This window comes from Marmota flaviventris, chromosome 11 (assembly GCF_047511675.1).
Source record: "Marmota flaviventris isolate mMarFla1 chromosome 11, mMarFla1.hap1, whole genome shotgun sequence".
Classification (NCBI taxonomy): Eukaryota; Metazoa; Chordata; class Mammalia; order Rodentia; family Sciuridae; genus Marmota; species Marmota flaviventris.
The window spans coordinates 53,949,888-53,972,229 of NC_092508.1; the positions used below are offsets into that span (position 1 = coordinate 53,949,888).

The window sequence follows — 22,342 nt, forward strand, 5'->3', positions numbered from 1 at the left end:
CAGAAATCACTCAAGAATGAGTTGAAAAGGAGATGAGTATTAGAAAAAGCTGAAGTATGGAAGAAAGGAAAGCAATGCCACAATAACTAGACCACCATCTTCAATATCTATCACCATGATCTGTATTGCTTAAGAGGTGCTTGAAAATTCTTGCAAATGGATAAGTGAATACATTCATGAATAACTTTAGGTTCCACAAACAAGCATCATAGAGAGTATTATTGTGTTATGTTTGAACAAGTGACAATTCAATTTTAGCTTTAATGGAGGAAAAAGACCACCCTTTCCATTGAAGTGAAATACTTCCTACACAACTATGTTGATGGAGGGTATCATAAATATCATAAAGATAATATCTATATTTTTAACTGGAAAGCACTATACAAATATTCTTATTGACATTATCATGTCATTACTAAATTGATAAATAAGACATGAAAAAATTAGACTTTTCCATTTTAAAGAGTGTTTTCAGTTACTAATTTGTCCCTTCTTACTGCCTGGATTTTGATGGTCTTCCATTAGGAAGAGCTGTTCTCACCACTTGGCAAGAAGTCAGTCTATAGCTGACAGTGATGGACAGACATTTGAGGAGAGGGGGTGAAGGTGGAGTGCCAGGCTCACTTCAGATGCTTAAAATATGTCAAGTTTTCCTTGTCTAAGTCTCCATAGTGCCAAATTCAACTTCTAAAAGAACTCTTCAGGTCTAAATAAGAAGAAAGAGAAATGGAAGACTTTAAGGGTGTTGTCAAGGGGTTTCCTACAATTAGAAATCTTGGAGATGTGGCAGTCTGGGGAACAAAGAGACAGATTTTGGTCCAATAGAAGACAACTTTTTCTAACATCCATGGAAGGGTCTGCTCTAAGGGTGGGGGAGACAAGTGGCAGCCATGTGTGTTTCCTAATGTTGTTGAGTTTGGATTGGAACAACTGGTGTCAAAAGTCTCCTCTAACCCGAATAACCTGTGAAATAAAGTGAGATGATTTTCAGGAAAATGTGAAAGAAACCTTTTAGATTTTTCCCACACAATCTACCATGAACACTTACTGAGCCTTTATGATGTGCAGGGCATTCAATGTTTCTCAGTAGTGCTACCATTTGGTGGGACAATCCTTTATCAACCTTTCCCCATTGTGGTGACTAAAAATGCCCTACAGGTATGAGCATCAGTGACAGCTGCTTAAGCTGGAAATATTATTAAGACAGAATTTTAAGTCTCTTGTGTCTCCTTCATGGACTTGAAATCATTGTCATTAGCATGCATGGGTAAAGATCTCCTCTCTTTCCACTAGTATATTGATTGCATTTGTGTTTCAGGCTACTCAGCTGATACACCCTGCTCTTTGAGCAGAAGAGAAAAGAAAGGAGGTAGTCTCCCTGGAGGCTCAGTAATGAACATTAAAATAGCATTTCCAAAGTGTTGGTAGCATATAAACAGTCATCTGATTCAGAAGGGTAGGTGTCGCCAATGAGATGACATGGTACCTGGGTAAACATCGAAAGGTGGGAACAAATAAAAGAACCATGTGGCCTTACTAACACCATTACCACAGCTGAAGAAATAGTACTGTAGGGGGCCCCCAGTGCTAGACATCAAACACCTGGGTGGTAGGTTCTGGTTTGAGTTCTTGCTCTATTTCTAGAATCTCACAAGAAGCACCGAGATTTTGGATTGGCTGAGAAATAACCCTATCCTATGAATCCTGCTTGTTCACTCTGTTTGAGTCCCTGTCTTCTCAAGTATTTTAGATGGCATTTTAGTAGATCCTGTAATGCACTGAACCATTCTTGACCTCTGATTCTGGTACCCCAACAGTGATCTAAATTTTGAGAGAATTTTGAACAGAAAATTTTCTGCATATCACACAAGCAGAATGTCTACTGGATTTCTTGGACAAAATCCCAAGCACAACTTGTACCAGATCAAACCCAGAGGGTTCTGCAAGAATGTTCTGGCCTTGGGTCTGCCATGAATATAACATTTTGTGGTTCACACCAGAGGTCATGGGAGAGTCCCAAGGAAATACTGGAAGCTGGAATTGTAGTTCTTCAAGTTGTTTGTTCCCCTATCTTCTACATTACTTTCTAAAGTGTCACTTCAGTGGGAAAGGACAGTAATAAGAAGAATTATTTCATGTATGTTTAACAAAGCTGAGAGAATTCTATGTAGAAATGCTTCCAAAGACAATCCTATTAAATATAAAAATAGCCAATTTTCAGATTTATCTTATCACCTTTGTTTAAAATATGAGAAATATTACTGTAAGGTTAAGTGTTTATCTGTCTCTCTCCAGAATTAATTAATTGCCTATTATTCTTCCCTGCATCTCTGCCATGTAATTATCAAACTCCCCTAATCTCAGTTCTTATTGTACTTCTAGTCGTATTAATGAGTTTTCTTAAGATGTTAAAACTCCTAACATAATATTTTTCTTCTTCATATATATCCCAGAAATAAAGCCTATTGCAAGTAGAAGTTAAGGCTAGGTTAATCTATTTTAGTGATAAAAAGTATAAAAAGAAAACCATGCACAATGCAAACTTAACTAGCACTTAAAGTTATCTAAATGGCACAATAATATAATTAAAGTGTATAATGTGTCTTATGATATGATTTGAAAGTTATGAAGAAGGAAATGAGTGTTCCAAGAGTAATTGGAAATAACAGTCCATTGTTCCAACATAAGAAGGGCATGATTTTTTTCTTTTTAGTATAGAGCTATTTTATATAGTTACAAAAATAAAAACAACACTTGCCCCCGATGATTTAAAAAAAAAAGACATTTTCATTAAAAAATTGAAAACATATGGAAAGGTATGATAAGAAAGTAAATTAAGTTGGAAAACACCTCAGGTAAATACCTAGAGAAATGGAAAAAATGTCTACCCCAAAAAACATATAAATAAATATTCATAGCAAGTTTATAAACAATAGCCACAAATTGGAAATACTTACCAACAATAACTAGAGCAACAAATTGTGTCTTACACACTCAGTAGAATATCTTCACAGTTAAAAGGACACACAAAAATGCATGGATGGATTTTATTCCACATTGTTTAATCATATCTTTCTTTCCTTCCTATTTATTTATTTATTGCTATGACGTTTTTAGTTCCTTAGATGTCCTATATATTTACCCCTTATCACTTATATAGTTTGTAAATATTTTTTCTTATACTGTAGGATTTCTCTTCTGACTGATGATTGTTTCCATTGCTGTTCAGAAGATTTTTAGTTGGATTAAATCTATGCATCTATTTTGCTTTTGTTTCCTGTGCTTTTTAGATCATGTTCCCCAAAATCCTTGCCTAATCCAATGCCTTAAAGAATTTCCCCATTTTTCCTTCTAATATTTTCACTTATTAAAGTTTTATATTTGTCTTCATACACTTGATTTTTTGTAGTTATGGATTGTAGGAGTCTGATTTATTCTTTTGCATGTGGATACTCAATTTTTCCAGCATCATTTATTGAAAAGACTGACATTTCTCCAAAGCATCTTCTTTTCTTGTTGTTTTTATTTTATTTTTTAAATTAAAAAAATTGTTCTAATTAGTAATACATGACAATAGAATGCATTTTGACACATAGTATACAAATGGAGCACAACTCTTCATTCCTCTGGCTATACAGGGTTCAGAGTCATACCAGTCATGTAATCATGCATGTATATAGGGTAATAATGCTCATCTCATTCCACCGTCTTTCCCACTCAACACCCCATCCCCTCACCTTATTCCCCTTTGTCCAATCCAAAATTCCTTCATTCTTCCCTATGCCACCCCCACCCCCTGCATTAGGGACCAGCATCTACTTGTTAGAGGAAACACTTGGCTTTGTTTTTTTTGGGTTTGGCTTATTTCACTTAGCATGATATTCTCCAGCTCCATCCATTTATCTGCAAATGCCATTATTTCATTCTTCCTTAAGGCTGAGTAATATTCCATTGAGTATATATACATTTTCTTTAACCATTCACCTGTTGAAGGGCACCTAGGCTGGTTCCACAGTTTAGCTATTGTGAATTGAGCTGCAATAAACATTGCATCACTATAGTATGCTGATTTTAAGTTTTGGGGGTATAAACTGAGAAGTAGGATAGCTCAGTCAAATGGTGATTCCATTCTAAGTTTCAATGCATATTCTTTACACTTTTATTAGTTGGTCGTAGATGTGTGGTTTATTTTCAGATTTTCTATTATGTTCAATCGGTCTATGTATTCTAATCTTGCTTGCTGTTGGCAGGAATGTAAATTAGTAAAAATATTTTTAAAAACAGTTTAAAGTTTCCTTATAAAATTAAAAACAGTACTACCTTTCATTTATTTGTTGACTGTTCACATTTCTTCATTTCTGTCTGTTCAGTTCCTTTGTCCTTTTATTGGTTGGGTTATTTATTTATTTATTTATTTATTTATTGGTGTTAAGTTTTTTGAGTACTTTATATATCCTTGGAGGTTAATGCTTTATTGAAAGGGTGGCAAAGATTTTTTTCCCATTCTGTAGGTTCTCTCTTCACATTCTTGATTATTTCCTTTGCTGTGAAGAAGCTTTTTAGTTTGATACTGTCCCATTTATTGAGTCTTGATTTTACTTTTTACACTATAGGGGTCTTGTTGAGGAAGTTGGTTCCTAAGCTGACATGATGGAGAGTTGGGACTACTGTTTTCTAGTAGACACAGGGTCTCTCGTCTAATACCTAGATCCTTGATCCACTTTGAGTTGAATTTTGTGCATTGTGAGAGATAGGGGTTTAATTTCATTTTGTTACATATGAATATCCAGTTTTCCAAGCACCATTTGTTGAGCTATCTTTTCTCCCATGTGTGTTTTTGGCACCTTTGTATATATGAGGATTTGTTTCTGTGTCTTCTGTTCTGTACCATTGGTCTATGTGTCTGTTTTTGTGCCAATACCATCCCATTTTTGTTACTATAGGTCTTTAGTATAATTTAAGGCCTGGTATTGTGATGGCTCCTGATTCACTTTTCTTGCTGAGGATTGCTTTGGCTATTCTGGGTCTCTTATTTTTCCAAATGAGTTTTATGACTGCTTTTTCTATCTCTATGAAGAACATCGCCGGAACCTTAATAGGAATTGCATTAAATCTGTATAACACTTTTGGTAGCATGGCCATTTTGACAATATTAATTTTGCCTATCCAAGAGTATGGGAGATAGTTCCATCTTCTAATGTCTTCTTCAATTTCTTTCTTTAAAGTTTCTGTAGTATTCATTGTAGATGTCTTTTACCTCTTCTGTTAGATTGATTCCCAAATATTTTATTTTTTTTGAGGAATTTGTGAATGGGCAGTTTTCCTAATTTATTTTTCAGTTGATTCATCACTGATGTATAGAAACACAATTGATTTATGGGTGATATGATTGGTCAACAAATATATGAAAAAATGTTCAACAACTCTAGCAATTAGAATACAAATTAAAAGTACTCTAAGGGTTTGAATAGCAATTATCAAGAATATAAATTAACAATAGGACTAGGGCTATGGCCCAATGGTAAAGCACTTGCCTACCATAGGTGAGGCACTGGGTTCTATCCACAGCACCACATAAACAAATAAAGGTATTGTGTCCGTCTACAACTAAAACAATATATAAAAAAGAATATAAGTAACAATAAATGTTGCCGAGGATGTGGGGAAAAATGTTCACTCATAGATTACTAGTGGGACTGCAAATTGGTGCAACCATTCTAGAAAGCAGCATTGACATTCTGAATGGAACTATTATTTGACCCAGTTATACCACTCCTTGGTATACACCCAAAGGACTTGAAATAAGTATACTACAATTATGCAGCCACATAAATATTTATAGCAGCTCAATTCACAATAGCTAAGCTATGGAACCAGCATAGATGCCCTTCAACATATGAATGGATAAAGATAATTACACACACACACACACACACTCACACAGAAATATTACTCTGCCACAAAGAAGAATGAAATTAATGCATTTATTGGTAAATGGATGGAACTGGAGAATATCACACTAAGTGAAATAAGCCAATCCCCAAAAAACAAAGGCCAACTGTTCTCTCTGATATGTGGATGCTAACACACAATAAGGGGAAGGAGAGAATATTAGAAATACTTTTGATTAGACAAAGGGAAATGAAGGGGAGTATGAAACAGTAGAATTAATTGGACATAACTTTCTTATATTCATATATGAATAATGGTATGTATAATTCCACATCATGTATAACCACAAGATGGGTAGTTATGCTCCATGTATGAATGATAAGTCAAAATACATATTGTCTAAAAATTAAAAAGAACAAATTAAAAAATTTAAAAACAGTACTAGCATAATTCAGCAAAACCACTATTAATTTTTTGCCAATATCATTCTGTTCTGATTTAACAGCTTTATAGTATACTTTGAAGTCAAGTAGTGTAATACCTCTTGCTTTGTTCTTTTTGCTTAAGATCATTTTGGTTCTTTGATATCTTTTTAAAATTCCAGTTAGAATTTTTCCCCTAATTCTGTGAAGAATGACATTGAAATTTTGATAAGGATTGCATTGAATCCATAGATCCATTAGGTAATATGGATATTTTAACTGTATTGATTCCTCCAATTCATGACACAAATGCCTTTCAATTTTTTAAATGCCTTTTTAAATTTATTTCATTCATGGTTTACAATTTGCATTGTTAAGATCTTTTACCTTTTTGGTTAAATTTATTCCTAGGTATTTGATTGATTGATTGATATTAATAAATATCACCCCCTACATTGAACTCTATTTAGGTTTTCTTTTCACAATTCAATCTTGGTAAGGCATATGTATCAAGGAATTTGTTCATTTATTATAAGTTATCAATTTCTTTGACATATTTAGAATTCTTATTTTCTCTTGCTGAGCTTACCAATTTATTATTATGTAATGACCTTCTTTGTCTCTTTTTATTGCTTTTGATATAAAGTCTGTGTTGTCTGATTTAAGCATGGTGTTATGGTTTAGATATAAGATGACCCCCAAAAGCTCATGTGTGAGACAATGCGCAGAAAAGTTTAGAGGTGAAATGATTGGCTTATGAGAGCCTTAACCTAGTCAGTGCATTAATTCCCTAATAGAGATTAACTGGGTGATAACTCTATGCAGACAGACTGTGGCTAGAGGTGGTGGGTTTGTAGATTTTCTGGGTACTATACTTTCAGTTGGCAATTTTTTCCCTTTAGTCCTATGAAAATCTCATGCCACTTCCTCCTGACTAGTTAAGTTTCTAATGAGATGTCTGCTGTAATACCCTTATGGGTTATTTTTGTTGTTGTTGTTTTCTCTTAATGCTTTGAGAACTTTCTCTTTGTGTTTTAGTGTAAAGTCTCGATTGTAGTATGTCTGGATGTAGACTTGGTTGAGTTGAACCTGATAGGGACCTTTGCCCTTCCTGTACCTAATTTTTGTATCCTTCTCTAAGTATGAGAAGTTTTTTTTTTTTTTTCTTATCTCTTTGAATAAGCTTTCTACCCCTTTGGCATTCTCTAGTCCCCTTTGAAACCCAATAATCTGACTGATGCTCTTTTAATTCTGTTCTAAAGTTATCATAGATTTTCTTTATTCCTCTTGTTTCTTTTTTTCTCCTTAATCTCTGTATTTTGAAGTAGCCTGTCTTCAGACTCACTAATTCTTCTGTTTGATCTATCTTACTATTGATGCCTTCTACCATTTTTGTGATTCTACTTAGTATAATTTTCAGCTCAAAGATTTCTGTTTAACTTTTAAAAATTGCTTCCATGTCTCTGTTAAGTTTCTCTGTTAAAGTATTGAGTCATTTCTCTGTGTTTACCTGAAACTTTTTGAGTTTATTTAAATAAATGTTTTAATTTCTCCATCTGAGAGTTTGCCCATATTAGTTACTATGTGGTCAGTGTATGGCATGAATTAGGTGAGGTCATGGTTTCTTGAAAGCATTTTATACTTGGTGTATGACATGCACTGGGCATTGAGGGATTAAGTATTCCATTCTTCTTAATCTGGATTTGTATTTGTTTATCTTTCCCCCTCAATTTTTGATTTATTTCTTATTATTTTTCAATAATTTAGACTTGAATATTTAATTACTTTATTTTTTCTTTAAAAGCAAGTTTGTCAAAAGCTATATTTTTTCTAAGCATTAATTTAGTTGTATACCTTAAGACTTTGAATATAGTAGCTTCATTATTATTTTCTCTAAACTGTTTAAAATTATAATGATTATTATATATTTGCTTTAAGAATAATTCTTCAAAGTTTTTTTAAATTTCCAAAATTATTTGTTTTATTATCCAGGCTTTATATTATTTATATTTATTACAATGTGGTCTGACTGTTTGCACCTACTTGAAATATTTCCATGCTATAACTGGAAAGTTCATGAGTGCCTTATCTTTTTTTCTTCATATTTTTTAAAACCAGAACATTAACTGTATGGCTAATTGTTGAATCTCTCAAGAGTAACAGATGCTACAACAGCTGCCCTCTTGAGTTTAGATTTGTTCCTTCATGGAATCTGTGCTGGAATCTGCAACACACAATTTTTAGGTGCCTCCTTAGAGCAATCCTGCGCTTTGACTAAACTTGCTCTTGAACTTGGCAGGGCAGCCACAACTTGCTAGAGGTCATCTCCTGAAGGTGGCAGGCCCTAGATCCGGGGCAGCCAGCCGGCATGTGCATTTTATACAGCCTTTCCATCTCCCTTTTCTACCATGGAGACTAAAGAGCAAGTGCCTTATCTGTGCTGCAGATTATATTATTTATCAATATAAAAAGGCATTCTTTAATCCTGAATGATTTTTGTTTTGTTTCTAATTTATCTGATATTAATATTGCTAGTCCTGTTTTTTGTTTTGCTTGTTTCTGCCTGTTCTATCTCATCTCTATTTTCAAATGTTATTTCTTTTTAGTTTAAGGATGGCTCAAGCAAAAATATAAATTAGTTGAATTTTGATGCTTTGTTGTTTCACTCACTTTAATGATATTTATTTTTTAGTTGAAAACTTCATGTTTTTACTGATATTTAATATATTCCCATCATTGCATTTGGTTTTGTGTAAGTGTCCTGATAAATGTGCTCTTACTACTTTTGTTTTCTTTGTTACATTTTGCCTGATCATATTTGTAATGCCTTCCTACTAATTTGAATCTTTGTTTTGTTGCTAACTTCAAGAGTGAAACAGAATCTATGGAATGTTCCTCTTATCTCTCAGTGAGACACTTTTGTAAGCACATGTTTCCTTCCTCCTCCATAGTTTGTTCAAACAATTCATAACGTTGGTTACAGGTTCTCTAATTTTTACAATATGAAGAATTTATTCTTAATATTTACATGAAGCTTTATAAACATACTAACAACTAACTGACAGTAATTCAAAATAAACAGTAAGTTTTGTTGGGCTCATTTCTCATAACTTTATTCTTAATTACTCTTCTGGATGTCTTCCAATTAGTTTTCTTATTTTTATTTATTTATTTAGAAATGTGAGATCTAGCTCAATAATCTATAACTCCAGGAATGTAGGCATGCAACTTTGATGAACCTCTACAGTATTTAGCGTGGCTATGCTCTCTGGCTGTCCACAATCTCCACTGCTCCTCCTTGCCTACACAACAGATTGTACAAATTCTCTCCTCAATCTTCCCAAGCTATTTACAGTTTCAACTATCCAAGTGTTTAAGCCATGCTTCTGTGTTCTTGCATTGGGTGACACTCTGCCTATGCCTTATTTTTCTCCTGGACTTAGGCTTTGGAAGATCGGGTGTGGGAACTCTTGCAGGAAGCAGACAAGACAGCTGAAGAGAACAAGAATCAGAGTCAGGTTTATGACGCCATGGCCCAGACCTTGGGTGAAGCGTGGGCAGCCCTGGTCTCCATGCTTGAAAGAAGACGGGAACTCCTTAGGTTGACCTGTGAATTTTTTGAAAATGCCTTGGAGGTTTGTATTTGAAAATAATTCTCCCTTTTCCACACCAAAGCCAATAAACAACACTCCTGAAAATGTTTTATTTCCACAAATAGACATTGCCATTGGATTTTTAAAAATGACAGAATAACAAAGGTATATACGTTTAAGAGAATACATTTAAGTTTTTAAATTAAAAAATAAATAAAATATTAAGTAAAGTAAGCACCCTTAGTCTGATGTCATTTTGATTTTATTTCCTCTTTAGAAGATACTAATGCAGTTACCAATCAAACAATTACCATTAATTACAACTAATAGGGTCATTAGGAAAGGCTAGTTTAGGGCATTTTTGTTGACTAAAAGTGGAAGGATAAAATTCTTCTGCTGATTAAAAAAAAAACAATCACAGAATGTCTCATAGAACACTTAGCTTATAAAGTTAGCACTTTATAGAGTACTTTTCTAATGCATATATCGTTAGTTTTCTGTAGTTTGAGCTCATTAAAATACAAGGGAAGGAAAAAGTACTGGATCTAAGAAGGTCATTTCCCCTATAATTTTTCTTGAATTCTGTAATATTTTTTTGAGGCTCCAGATTTCAAAATGTGAGCCTCAAAGAACATTATCAAAAGAAGTGTTGTATTTGGTATAAGCCAGTTACTGGAAATTTCACTTTTAACTTCTCTGTCAAGTGGCAGCACATTCGTTCTGATGGGATAGCACTGCTTCATTATGATAAAGCACTAGCTTTGAAAAATATGACATTTTTAAATGGAAAATTCAGAGCTTAAATCCAAAATAATGAAGCAAAGAAGATTAGTAGCAGAACATAAGAATTGAGGTAGACAATCTCATGCATCATGAAGTCGTTTAAAAGCCAAAAGGAGGAGCAAAAACCTTATTGCAACTTCCAAGTTTTGCTCTCCACAATTTTAACACTGAAGTCCAACTCCAAGTTATTTTACAGATGTTCTTGGGTAAAAGTTCCACACAATCATCTTTTCTGAAAATAAATAAACTAGCTGAAATACACCTACAGAAGCCAAATTACAGATGTAGCTGATTCATTCTGTCCTAGTAAGGGGTGTATAGGTGTCAACTGCCTCCAAACTCAGCTCCTCTGAGTACAGGAAATGATTTCTCTAACATTAGGCTCAATATTTGCTTCTCTCTGTGTTTTAGTGTTAATGCTAGCTAATTTTCTCCATGATGTGGAAATTACTTCCAGATTCCACATGGAGTCAAAGGAAATATTAAGTCAAACCATTTCAACCCAGCATTTCTTATTCTTTTACTTGAGTGAGCATTTATTGGATCTAGTGAAATGACTAAATGTTTCTGTATTATCCTAAATCCAATTTTTGGACCAGCTCCTGTATACTGTTCAGGCTCCTTTTGTATACCAAGCAATTTTCATCAGTAATACAAAAGAAGAGGGTGAAATTAATATCAAGCTCTTTGAAAAGTGTCCTCTTGTTGCCACTTCTGCCCTGAACAAGCTGTAGAAAGAGGGAAAGTATAACTTTTTGGTGGAGAAAAGAAAATATCCATAAGTTAATAGAACATCAAGGCAAAATTTTCAAGTATTATTTGCTTATTGGTTAATTTTTTAAAAATTTGAATAAGCATTAAAAGTACAGAGATAAGTTATACAGTGACTTTAAAACTTATCATAATGTTCTATGAGGGAAAAAAAACAAATCACCTGTGATGGTCATTCATTTTTTCTCTTTGAAGATTATTTTCAGTATTTCTCACAAAGGTGTCCCTTTGGTGTATACCTGTTCAGGCTACTTCCTGTAGAAATATATATTTTGTTGTGTACTAACAAGGGGATTAGACTAAAACTTGTATTTTTCATTTCTAAGTTTAATCATTGTGGGGGGGACTATATTTAAGCCTTCTCTGAGTTTTTTTAAGTTAAATTTACTCATAATTTCATAAGTACTGGCTAGCCAAGCTTTTGTTGGTTTTTCTTTGCAAACTTTCTGCTGATTCTTTCAGACACTTCCTTAGAATGTTGAAAGTGATTGAATTTATTACATAGGATACAATAATTTTGGTTGAAAAAAATGAATAGATTTCTGAACAGTAAATAAGTTGGTCTATTTCAACATACAGGGAATATTTCTTGATATAAGAGAGATCTAAAGGAAGGAGAGGGACCTTGACACTTTGTAAACATGCAAACACCCACTCACAAAAACAACCCAAACCAGCACACACTCACACATACCATTACAGAAACACACGGGCCAGCTAGGCCGTTAATTCATCAAATCACCCACAGATAACAATAAGCATCATTTTGATTTTGATTGATTTCTTATATCTTCCTTTATGTTTGTGTTGTAGTTTGCTATTAAAATAGACCAAACTGAAGATTTCCTCCAGAGTCCTCATGAGTTTGAAAGTGCTGAGTCTTTACAATCACTTCTTCAGCTTCATGAACATCACGCCAAAGGCAAGAGACATGTTTATTCTTCACATAAACTTTTAAAATTTTCCAAAGATGTTAATAATATAGATGCTTATGTACAACAGCATGCTTTAACTCATCTTATTATGTAGACCCCCAACTTGTTCCCAAAAAAAGGATAAGTAAAGCTTTATTTTTGGTTACCTTCTGAAAGCAAGCACTAAGTGTAAATGATTCTAAGAGAATGCAGAGGAAGAGCCTCTGGAAGATTCCTTACCTGGTCTTCTAGTTTTAATTCTTGAGGAAAGAGGCCATTTTCACCTTGTTCATCATTTTATCCTTGCATCTAGCAATGTGGATGGTGGGTCCTAAATACTTGTTGGTTAAATTCAGTGAATATTCCTTTTAAGTGCTAATAAATGAAGGCCAGTCTTTTAAATAGCCACTTTGAATAAAGAAAATTCCTCTCTCATTATTGCAGAAAAAAAGTAGTGAGCTTCTTCCAGATATAAGTAATAAAGCATTACACAAAAAGATTTCCAATTTCCTCTGCACAGCTCTGAAGACAGTCTAATTGTTACATCAATTTGTATGCCAGGCCTCTCCTCTAACCCTCCACTGCCAAATTTGGGAATGACCAGTACTAGAACAAGGAAGGTATTTGTGGAAGAGTAGTTATTTGCTATCATCTTTGGGGAAGTAGGGTAGATAAATACATAGGGAAAGTCACTTCTGCCTAATGTGTCTTCTAATTAAAACTAAGTATGAATGAAATGACTTTTAGCTCCACAAATTTGATGATGTTAGAGAAGAATAAAGAACATTTTCAAATCCACAAACATGTAGTGTGTTTATATTCATTCTCCAAAGGACCTAGATCATTATGATTAATAATTTACCATAACTTTTCCCAAACCCAAAGACTAAAGAATTCAATATTTCCTGTGTAAATTCTTATGCGAACCTATGAAATATATACATGCAATTTTAACTGATTATTATTCTGTACAACCTATCACTAACAAGAATCATAAACATCAAAAGATTCAGCACTAAAGCAGTGGCTATCCATTATTTACATGGCAGCCACAATTTAGCTGGCCACCCCACAGGGGGTGAGCAGAATCACATGACATTCTTTCTCAGAGACTGGAAAGTGAATTGAGTCTAGTTAACTGAGGTGGGTTCTTGGTCTCAATTCAATCTTTATCCAACCAGCATGATCTTCACACAGCAATTTTACTCCTGGAAATCTGAGAGTGACTGATACTTTTGATGAAAAGGTTCATTACTGAAGCAATAAAATGAAGTTTTCCAGAGGGATGGGGGCTTATGGAAGTAGAAAATTTCCCAGAAACATTGAGAGGTGGAGCTGGAAGGGTGTGAAGTAGTCTAAACATTGTATGCTTGCTCCTGTTGGCTCCTACAAGGTTGGCAGATGTGCAGCACAGCAAGCCAGTTTACATGGGTGTGCACTGCTTGGTTGGAGGCCATAGGCTACACTGCTGGCATCCAGCTGACGGGGGATTGCTTTTCAGGGGCATTGCGTTTCAGAGTCCACCTGGCCTTCTCTTAGTCTGAAAAGATGGATAAAAATGCTAGCTGAAGACAGGAAACTTGCTTTATTTTTGTGACAACAAAATATTCTTCCATCCTGATAAGATGCTTACTAGAACCCTTTTGTGCCCCTTTTTGTGATACTAGAAGCCCAAGGATTACATAGGGGCTGGTCAAGATACCTGGTTCTAATTCATATGCCTCATGATGGTTCAAGCACTTTGTTTTCATAGAATGGGAGTTGATTAAACATAATCATCAACTGATTCAGTGGGATATGATTAAGATGAGCTGATTTGAAGTACATATTAATGGATGAAACTCCAGTTTGTAGTTAAGGGCTTCATATCTGTTATCTTTAAATTTAAGGAAATGAAGTATAAGTATAGTTGTAATACATCTCTGATATGTCCATCAGTTGAGTAGTACAGAGAATGTTGGGATGGCAAAAGCTAACACTGTAACTGAGAACCATGATCTAACTTACTCCTCTTAGTCGGCTCACTTCAGTTAGCTTCTCCTGTGCCTTTCTGTAATTGAGCAATGCTCAGGCTGCATTGTTTGTGAGAAGCTTATCCTGTAACATTGCAGAGGTCAGAACTGCAGGAACAAGTTGAAGTTTCTGCCCTCTGGAATGTTACAGAATAAGCCTGTTCCTCCACAAGACAGTCCTTAAAATAGTTGAAAACTAACATATCTTCTCTTGTCTTCTCTCCTTTGGGCTACACAAGCCTAGTTAGTTAAAGTTTTTTTCCAGCAAGCATAGTTTCCATGATAAACCTGGCTACCAACCTGGTCATCCTCAGTTCAACCACACATACTTAAACAGTGTTTTCCAAGCCTGGAGCTGGCGAGAAACCTAGAGCCATGTGTCTGGAGAGTGCACAGACTTTGGCCTCAGGAAGCCAGTGGTTTAGCAGGGCAGGTACCTGCTTGTCACACTCTTCTATGCTTCCTCTGAGTGTCTCTTGTACACCACCCTGCTCACTGTGCAGTAATAACTTATTTCCTTACTTATATTTATCACCAGATTGGGAGAGCCTGGGTGGCAGGGATTCGAGCATCTCTGCACCTCCTAAACTTAAGATAGCTTCCAACCCAAAGTGTATTTCTCATTGAATGTTTCTTATATTTAATTCCAATGGAAGGCATGGCAGAATGATGAAAAAGTAAGCAATAAACAAGGTACTACAGGGATGTTCAGGAGGAGAATAGTTACTTTAATTTTGATCACAGCTGTACCCTCTACCTGTTTAATGTCCTTCTTAAAATGAACAAAATTCCTACAGATCTGTAAGGCAGGGAGAATCTTATTATTCCATTGTCATAGATTTTAAATAGATATAGTCTCATGGGGGCCCATTGTTACACTGTTATCTTTACTTTTGAATACATTTCAAAATGCTCATTAAGTAAGTTTAAGAAAAAAAAACATCTTCTTGAGAAAGATTTCAGAATATTTTAAAATTTATTGGGAAGAAATATCATCTGTGGTCTCAGTGACCTTGATGACTGTGGCCTTGATACTTTTTTGAAAGCACTAATTTGGGCAAGATTTTAATAACTATTAAGCCCACCTAATTTGTTGACCTCCTTCACTAATTTAAATTGATTATTTATACCTAATAATTATGGCAAACCATATAGATACTAGTATAAAATGTACTTTAGTATCACTTTTTTGGAGGGAGTACTGAAGATTGAACTCAGAGGCACTTGACTACTGAGCTACATCCCCAGCCCTTTGTATTTTATTTAGAGAGAGTGTCTCAGTGAGTTGCTTAGCACCTTGCTGCTGCTGAGGCTGGCCTTAAGCCCATTATTCTCCTGCCTCTGCCTCCCAAGCCAGTGAGATCAGTATCACTTTTTTAATATGACAAAATTAATCTAACCAATTAAGCAATGAAAATTTTACTGAATGTTTACCAACTTCACATCATAAGGAAAGTAGGGTTTTTATTTATTTATTTAATTTAATTTTGTGTGCTGGGGATTAAACCCAGTGGTGCTTAACTACCACTTTTTATTTTTTATTTTGAGGTATGGTCTCTCTAAGTTGCTTAGAGCCATACTAAGTTGCTGGGGCTGGTTATGAACTTGCAATCCTCCTGCCTCAGCCTCTGTAACCCCTTGTCTCTGGGATTACAGGCATGTGCCACTGAGACCAGCTATTAGGGTTTTATATATGCAGAAATGTGTAATCTTTCCAATAAACAAACTGTAGAACTTTTGTATTCTTGAAGGTCACCATATAGCTAGATGGTTTACAGTGAAGAAAAATATGTCATTTGGTATGACCAACTACCTGATGGAATAAATAACTAGATAAATGTAGACTGTAAAAAATGTGAGTATGAGGAACTGACAGATGAAGGCCAAGGGAACTGGCAGAGGGAACTGAGGGAGGAATTGGTCCATTTAGGTGACCAGCAGGTAGCCAGTAATAGGCTGACGCAGCCTCAAATTACCTTTGGCTCTGGCGGATGCATGCCTAGAGCAATGTGGTCATGGTTATACTATTTTGACAGAAACCCCGACAGAAAACTAAAAAAAAAAAAAAAGAATGTAAATTGAAATTTTGGCTAATTATATATATTTTAAAGGGCCAGTTCAGTATGATTTGATCTACTGTCAGTTTGCAATATCCTGAATCCCTAAAGTTGTGCTTCCCTCCCTTATTTGAAAAGTGTAATGTGTAAGATTAGACATATGGATACTTTGTTGCCTAATCATAGTTTCTGTGTGTGCACGCGCACGCCTGTGTATTGCTGTTCAAAATATCATAACAAGCTCTTCAATGCAAAGGAAAAAAATTCTTTTTCCATATACAAAACTAAACTCACTCATCCTGATTATTACATTGATTGCAAAATTATGGATATATAAATTTAAACTCATCAGTTTATATGCACTATAACCTATTTCACCTTGTTTCTCCTGCTGTTTCTTTTACTTCCCCATAACAAACTTGTTTTAGACAATAGGTCTTTTTTTTTTTTTTTTGCACATCCCTTCCCCTGCTGCTATCTTAGTAATGTTTTCTTCTGTGTTACCTTTTCATCATTGTAACCAAAATACCTGAAAAGAACAACTTAGAGGAAGAAAACTTGATTTGGGCTCACAGTTGCAGAGGTCTCATTCCATGGTCCTGAGATGAGGCAGGACATCATGGAGGAAGAGGTGTGGCAGAGGAAAGCTGCTCGCACAGGGCAGCCAGGGATGAGGGGTGAGGGAAGGGAGAGCCAGGGACAAGATATAGTCCCCAAGGGCATTCACCCAGCCTAGTGACCTACTTTCTCTAGCCATGAGAAAATTATACATATAATAATACATGTATATGTATATAATTATACCTATACCTATGTATAATTACCACCCAGTATTCAAATGATTAATCCATCAAATAGATTAATCCACTGATGAGGTACAGTCCCCATGATCTAATCATTGCCTAATAGTCTTCTTTCTATAACTTGCTATACTGGGGACCATGCTTCTAAAGCATGAGCTTTTCAGAGAACATTTCAAATCTAACAGCTTCCATTTCTTTGTCCAAGAAAATGAATTTCAATGTTCTCCCTGACTTTTTTAATTTAAATTCTCCTATTCTTCTGTTATAGTTCAAATCCTTAGTGTTTCATTTGTTTCTTTGTATTGGTGACTCCCAAATTACCCAGGGCACATAATCACACCCTTCTTGCTTGGAGATATTATTATATTAGTAAGCTCTAGTACTATTATCTAATATTTTAATAGACAGATGTTACTTAAACCTACAATGTAATTTATTTCAAAGATCACAAACTTATAGCCCATTTGACAGGTAAATATGCTTTATCTTGTGGGGAGTTTTAATTAAAAATATACAAAGTATAAAACATTAAAAATCAGAAGCTTTTCCATACAAATCTATAGTTATAACTCTTTAAAAAATTGGAAGCCCTATTAGCACTGCAACCACTTTCTCTCAGGTCAACAGTTGGCTAGAACTGAGTGAAAACTGACCCCATTAGACTGACATTGAAACAGCTGGCTATAACCTTCACTGGGTGTTTGGCCATGACAGGTATTACCTTTTAACCTCATATTTAGTTCAACAAGCTCAGAATACAGAATAGTCCAGGGAGGGTTGGCACCATAGCCAGTATCACACCACTAAAACAGTGAACCATATCAAAATTCCACCATCCTTCCGTGGCCTACACTGAATCATGCTAATGCTCAACTTTAGCATCTAACATCCGACAGTTAGGGCTGTAGCAATGGTTAGGCCAGGGTGTTTGACTATTTCAAGTTTGTAAGCAGTTTATGTTTACACATTTAAATTCCTTGCAGTGTGGCTTGTTATTACTATTAAAGCTATATGCATTTAAAATTATGTGAAGAATCCAAATATTACTACATAAAAGCTTGCTTATGTCATTATCTCGTTTTCTTTTTAATTTTCTTCTAGAACTCTTATCACGATCTCTAGCCCTTTTAAACAAAAGCCAGCAACTCACTGACTTCATAGAGAAATTCAAGTGTGATGGACCTACTGTGAGTTCCGAGTTGATCCACGGAGCTCAGAGCAGCTGTCTGAAGATTGACAGCCTTCTTGAACTTCTACAAGACAGGAGAAGGCAGCTAGACAAGTACCTGCAGCAGCAGCGGCAAGAGTTGGGTCAGGTTCTGCAGATATGTCTGTGGGACCAACAAGAAAACCAGGTAACACAATGGGCACTGGCTGATATCCTGCCTCTGCTAACTGGTCATATGTGGATCAGCCATACCCTGGGGCAGTGTCTCCGTTGTTATAGTCAAATTCTTTTATTTTTGATCCAAAAGGCTTTCTTCCAAACTACCATGTTGTTTTTCCAAGTAAATATGAATACAAAAGAAACAATTTTTATGTACTGTCATTATAATATTGATTTTGTGAATGGGAAAACACTTACAGACAGTTTGAAAATGACTGTGTTTTACTGTTGGGTTCTCTTTCTCGCTTCTTTCCAGGTCACTACTGCCAAGAACAATTTTTTTTTGCAGTCCTGAAATGTTAATAGTACTTTTCTAAAAAGTTGGAGAAACATGAGTGTGCTGCTGAATTGTGCTAGATTGCTGTGATTATTATTTTAAAAAGTCTGTAACCTCAAAATAGAAGAATGGTCTGATGTCAGTAAAGAAATCTGACCTTGGCCAATGGCTGAATGCTCAGTGGTGAGAGGGCCTGGGAGGTGTGTAGGCTCTTTAGAACTCACTACCCAGGCTGCAGGCAAAACTCTGATCAGCCATTGATATGTTTATGAGGTATTCCTTTCATCTCAGTCATTTGAGGGTAAGTGTGGACAGAATTCTCTTTGCAAACCCCCAACTGATATAGATGGTATATTTATTGCAACATTTCTGATGGTCTCAATTCTGTGCTCAAATCTATGAATATTAAGGGGAAAGAATTAAGAGAAAGGATACAGAGAGAGATCTTCTGGTTTGGATGCACAGGAAAGGGGTCTTTTTTACATGTTTTATTTTTCTTTGACACAAATTGGAAAAACAGACCTATAACTGGAAGCAAATACTTGTTCTTATTTCAAGCTGGAAAAATGGGACCTTAGATGATGACTAACATTTCAACTAATAATTATTGAGTACCTGCTGTATGCCAGGACCTATTATAAATACTGGAGACACACTAGACACAAGGCATTTTCCTCTATAAATTTTCCTCCTAATGTATTTCCCAACTTTAGCATTATTGACAGTTGGTACCAGGTAATCCCTTGCTGTGAGGGTCTGTTCTGTGCACTCTAGGACATTAACCCTGACCTCTACTAACTAGCCACTCGTGAAACATCCCTCAGTTATGACAACCACAAATGTCGCCACATTGCCAGTTGTCTCCCAGGGGGCAAAACTATCCTCAGTTAAGAACTGTCATTCAAATGTGATGAGAAAATCATGAAATATATAAGTGAAGTAAAAAGTGCTTTTAAAAAAAACCAAATAGGACAATGAATTTGGACATGCATTGCTCTGCTATTAGATAACCCTCTCCCAGGAGGTGGCATACAGCAGAGGCAGATGTCCACCCTCCAGTCATAGACTCTGCCACATTGCATTTTCTTCCTAAGCTACTTCTGCCTTGGCCAACCAGCTCCTGTCCTGATTTTTGCTGTGCATTACCTGCCCACCCCACCTGCCTCTGATTCAGTTCTTGTGGCCCTTCACCTGTTGTTACTCAGAGTACTGTCGTCCAATGCAATAGTCTTTTACTGATGATTTTGGCATAACAAAGAAAATCAATTCCTGGGACAAGAATCAATATGAAATTGTCAGACAACTATTTCTAAATTTCCTTGTCCTCCCTCTCTTAAGTGGGCTGTCTTTCAACCTCTCCTAACCCCTACCCACCACCATGTTCCCAGAGCTTTTTAATCCTCAATCTCACTGATTCAAATTAACAGAGACTTTCTCTCTCCAAAGGAAAGTCTCATCCAAGAGGTTTCCCAATGCAGAAACATCTACAGTAAGTTTTATTTATTCATAAGATAGCGATTTTTGCCTTCCTGCTTCATGACTGTGGCAATTATCACTCACTTGGATCCTCTGCGGTTAAAGAAAAAGAAAGAAAAGCAAAGAAATCACATGAAAATTCAGGATGAATTTTCAAATTCAAATTCTAAATGAACATTCTAACCCAGTGAAATGTTGAAGGGAAATCTGGATCTCTGCCAACCTTAGAAAACTTAAAGATGTCTCATATTAACTGAAGTGAGGTATTGTAGAAGCTTTCTGAATTGGTGAATTCTCTAATTTATCAGTCTTCAGCTTTCCTTTTCATTTTTTTTATTTAAAGGGGGGGTGCTTTTTAGGGTGTAGTGGTAAAATAGATTTTATTTCACAGCAAAATTGAGCAGAAGATAGAAGTTTCCCATGCACTCCGCCCCACAGCCTCCCACATTATCAGCATCTCCTACCAAGGGTCACATTTGTTACAATTCATATATTCCCATTAACACATTATTTTTTTATTCCCCAGAGTCCATCATTGATATTAGGATCACTCTTGATGGTGTACATCTCTAGGTTTGGACAAATGCATAGTGACATGTATCCACCATTGCAGGATCATGCAGAATCACTTAATTGCCCTAAAAAATCCTCTATTTATCCTTCTCTACACAATTGCTGGCAACCCCTGATCTTTGTAATGCTACAATAGTTTGCCTAATATCATATAGTTGGAATCACACAGTATGTAGCCTTCCTTAGATTTACTTTTGTACTAAGTAAATGCAATTAAGTTTTCTGTGTCTTCTCATGGCTTGACAGCTTACATCTGTATAGGGCTGAATAATATTCCCTTATCTGGATGTACTGCAGTTTATTCCTCTTTTCACTTACTGAGATTTTATCCAAGTTTGGGCAAGTATGTATGAAGCTCTGTAAGCATCCATGAGCAGGTTTTGGTGTAAATATAAGTTTTCCATTAATTTGAGCAAATACCAAAGGGTGGTACTGACAGATAGTATGCTAAGAATGTGTTTTAACTGTCTTCCAAAATAGCTAGACTCTCCTCCTTCTCACCAGCAATGAATGAGATTTCTTGTTGTTTGACATCTTTACTGGGACTTGATGTTATCACTGTTTCAGATCTTGGCTATTCTAATAGGTGTAAAGTAGTATTTTGTAGTCATTTTTAATGGGCCTCATTTTAAAATTGGAAATAGTACTCCACTCACAAGGTTGCTCTAAAGATTAAATGAAATAACATGTGTAAAATATACTGCTTACCATTTTAAGAGAAATTTAAGAAATACCAGTTTCCTCACCCTCACTCTCCTTGGTTAAACCTCACAACTAACAGATTCTCTCATCTAGCCCAAGTTCTTTCTCCTGGGTTTAGCATTAATGATGTTATACATATTGAGGTTTCTTAATGCCCTTAATTGTTGGATGCTTTTATGGATATAGTAAAGGCTTAAAAAATGAATATTTGTGGTTATGAGAACGAGACTGATCTACCTACCTATCTTCCTTTCTCTCTCTCTCTCTTTTTGCTGTTATTATTTTTGTGATGCTGGGATTGAGTCTAGGGCCTCACTCATACTAAGCAAACATTCTGCCACTGAGCTACTTCCCCTATGCTTCTAAAATTTTGAGACAAATAAGTTGTTAGGCTGAACTTGAGATCCTCTTGCCTCAGCTCCCAAGTAGCTGGGATTACAGGTGTGTGCCACTATGCCCAGCAAGAATGGGGTTTTCTTTTAGACTCCATTCCTAATAGTCCTTGAACCAGAACTAATTTAATTATAGTAATAAGAATAAATACCATGCTTCATATGACCCATTAATAAATAATACAGTCATTTCCTTAAATATAAAATTTAGGCTCTTAATCTTAAAATGATCCCTATTAACACATCCTCTCAATAATAGCAATGACAGCAACTGGAATAATTAATAAC

The 22,342-nt window shown here is 35.4% G+C and overlaps 1 protein-coding gene across 5 annotated transcripts in view; it reads left to right on the forward strand.

The window, feature by feature from the left end:
* Window positions 1-22,342, forward strand: part of Ccdc141 (coiled-coil domain containing 141) — a 189,300-nt gene that overhangs the window by 35,470 nt on the left and 131,488 nt on the right. For all 5 annotated transcript variants that reach the window (XM_071619021.1, XM_071619022.1, XM_071619025.1 and 2 more), the window contains 3 exons: window positions 9,758-9,949; window positions 12,275-12,383; window positions 18,349-18,602. In XM_071619021.1, the coding sequence (XP_071475122.1) occupies window positions 9,758-9,949; window positions 12,275-12,383; window positions 18,349-18,602 (555 nt within the window). The remainder of the gene's footprint in view (window positions 1-9,757; window positions 9,950-12,274; window positions 12,384-18,348; window positions 18,603-22,342) is intronic.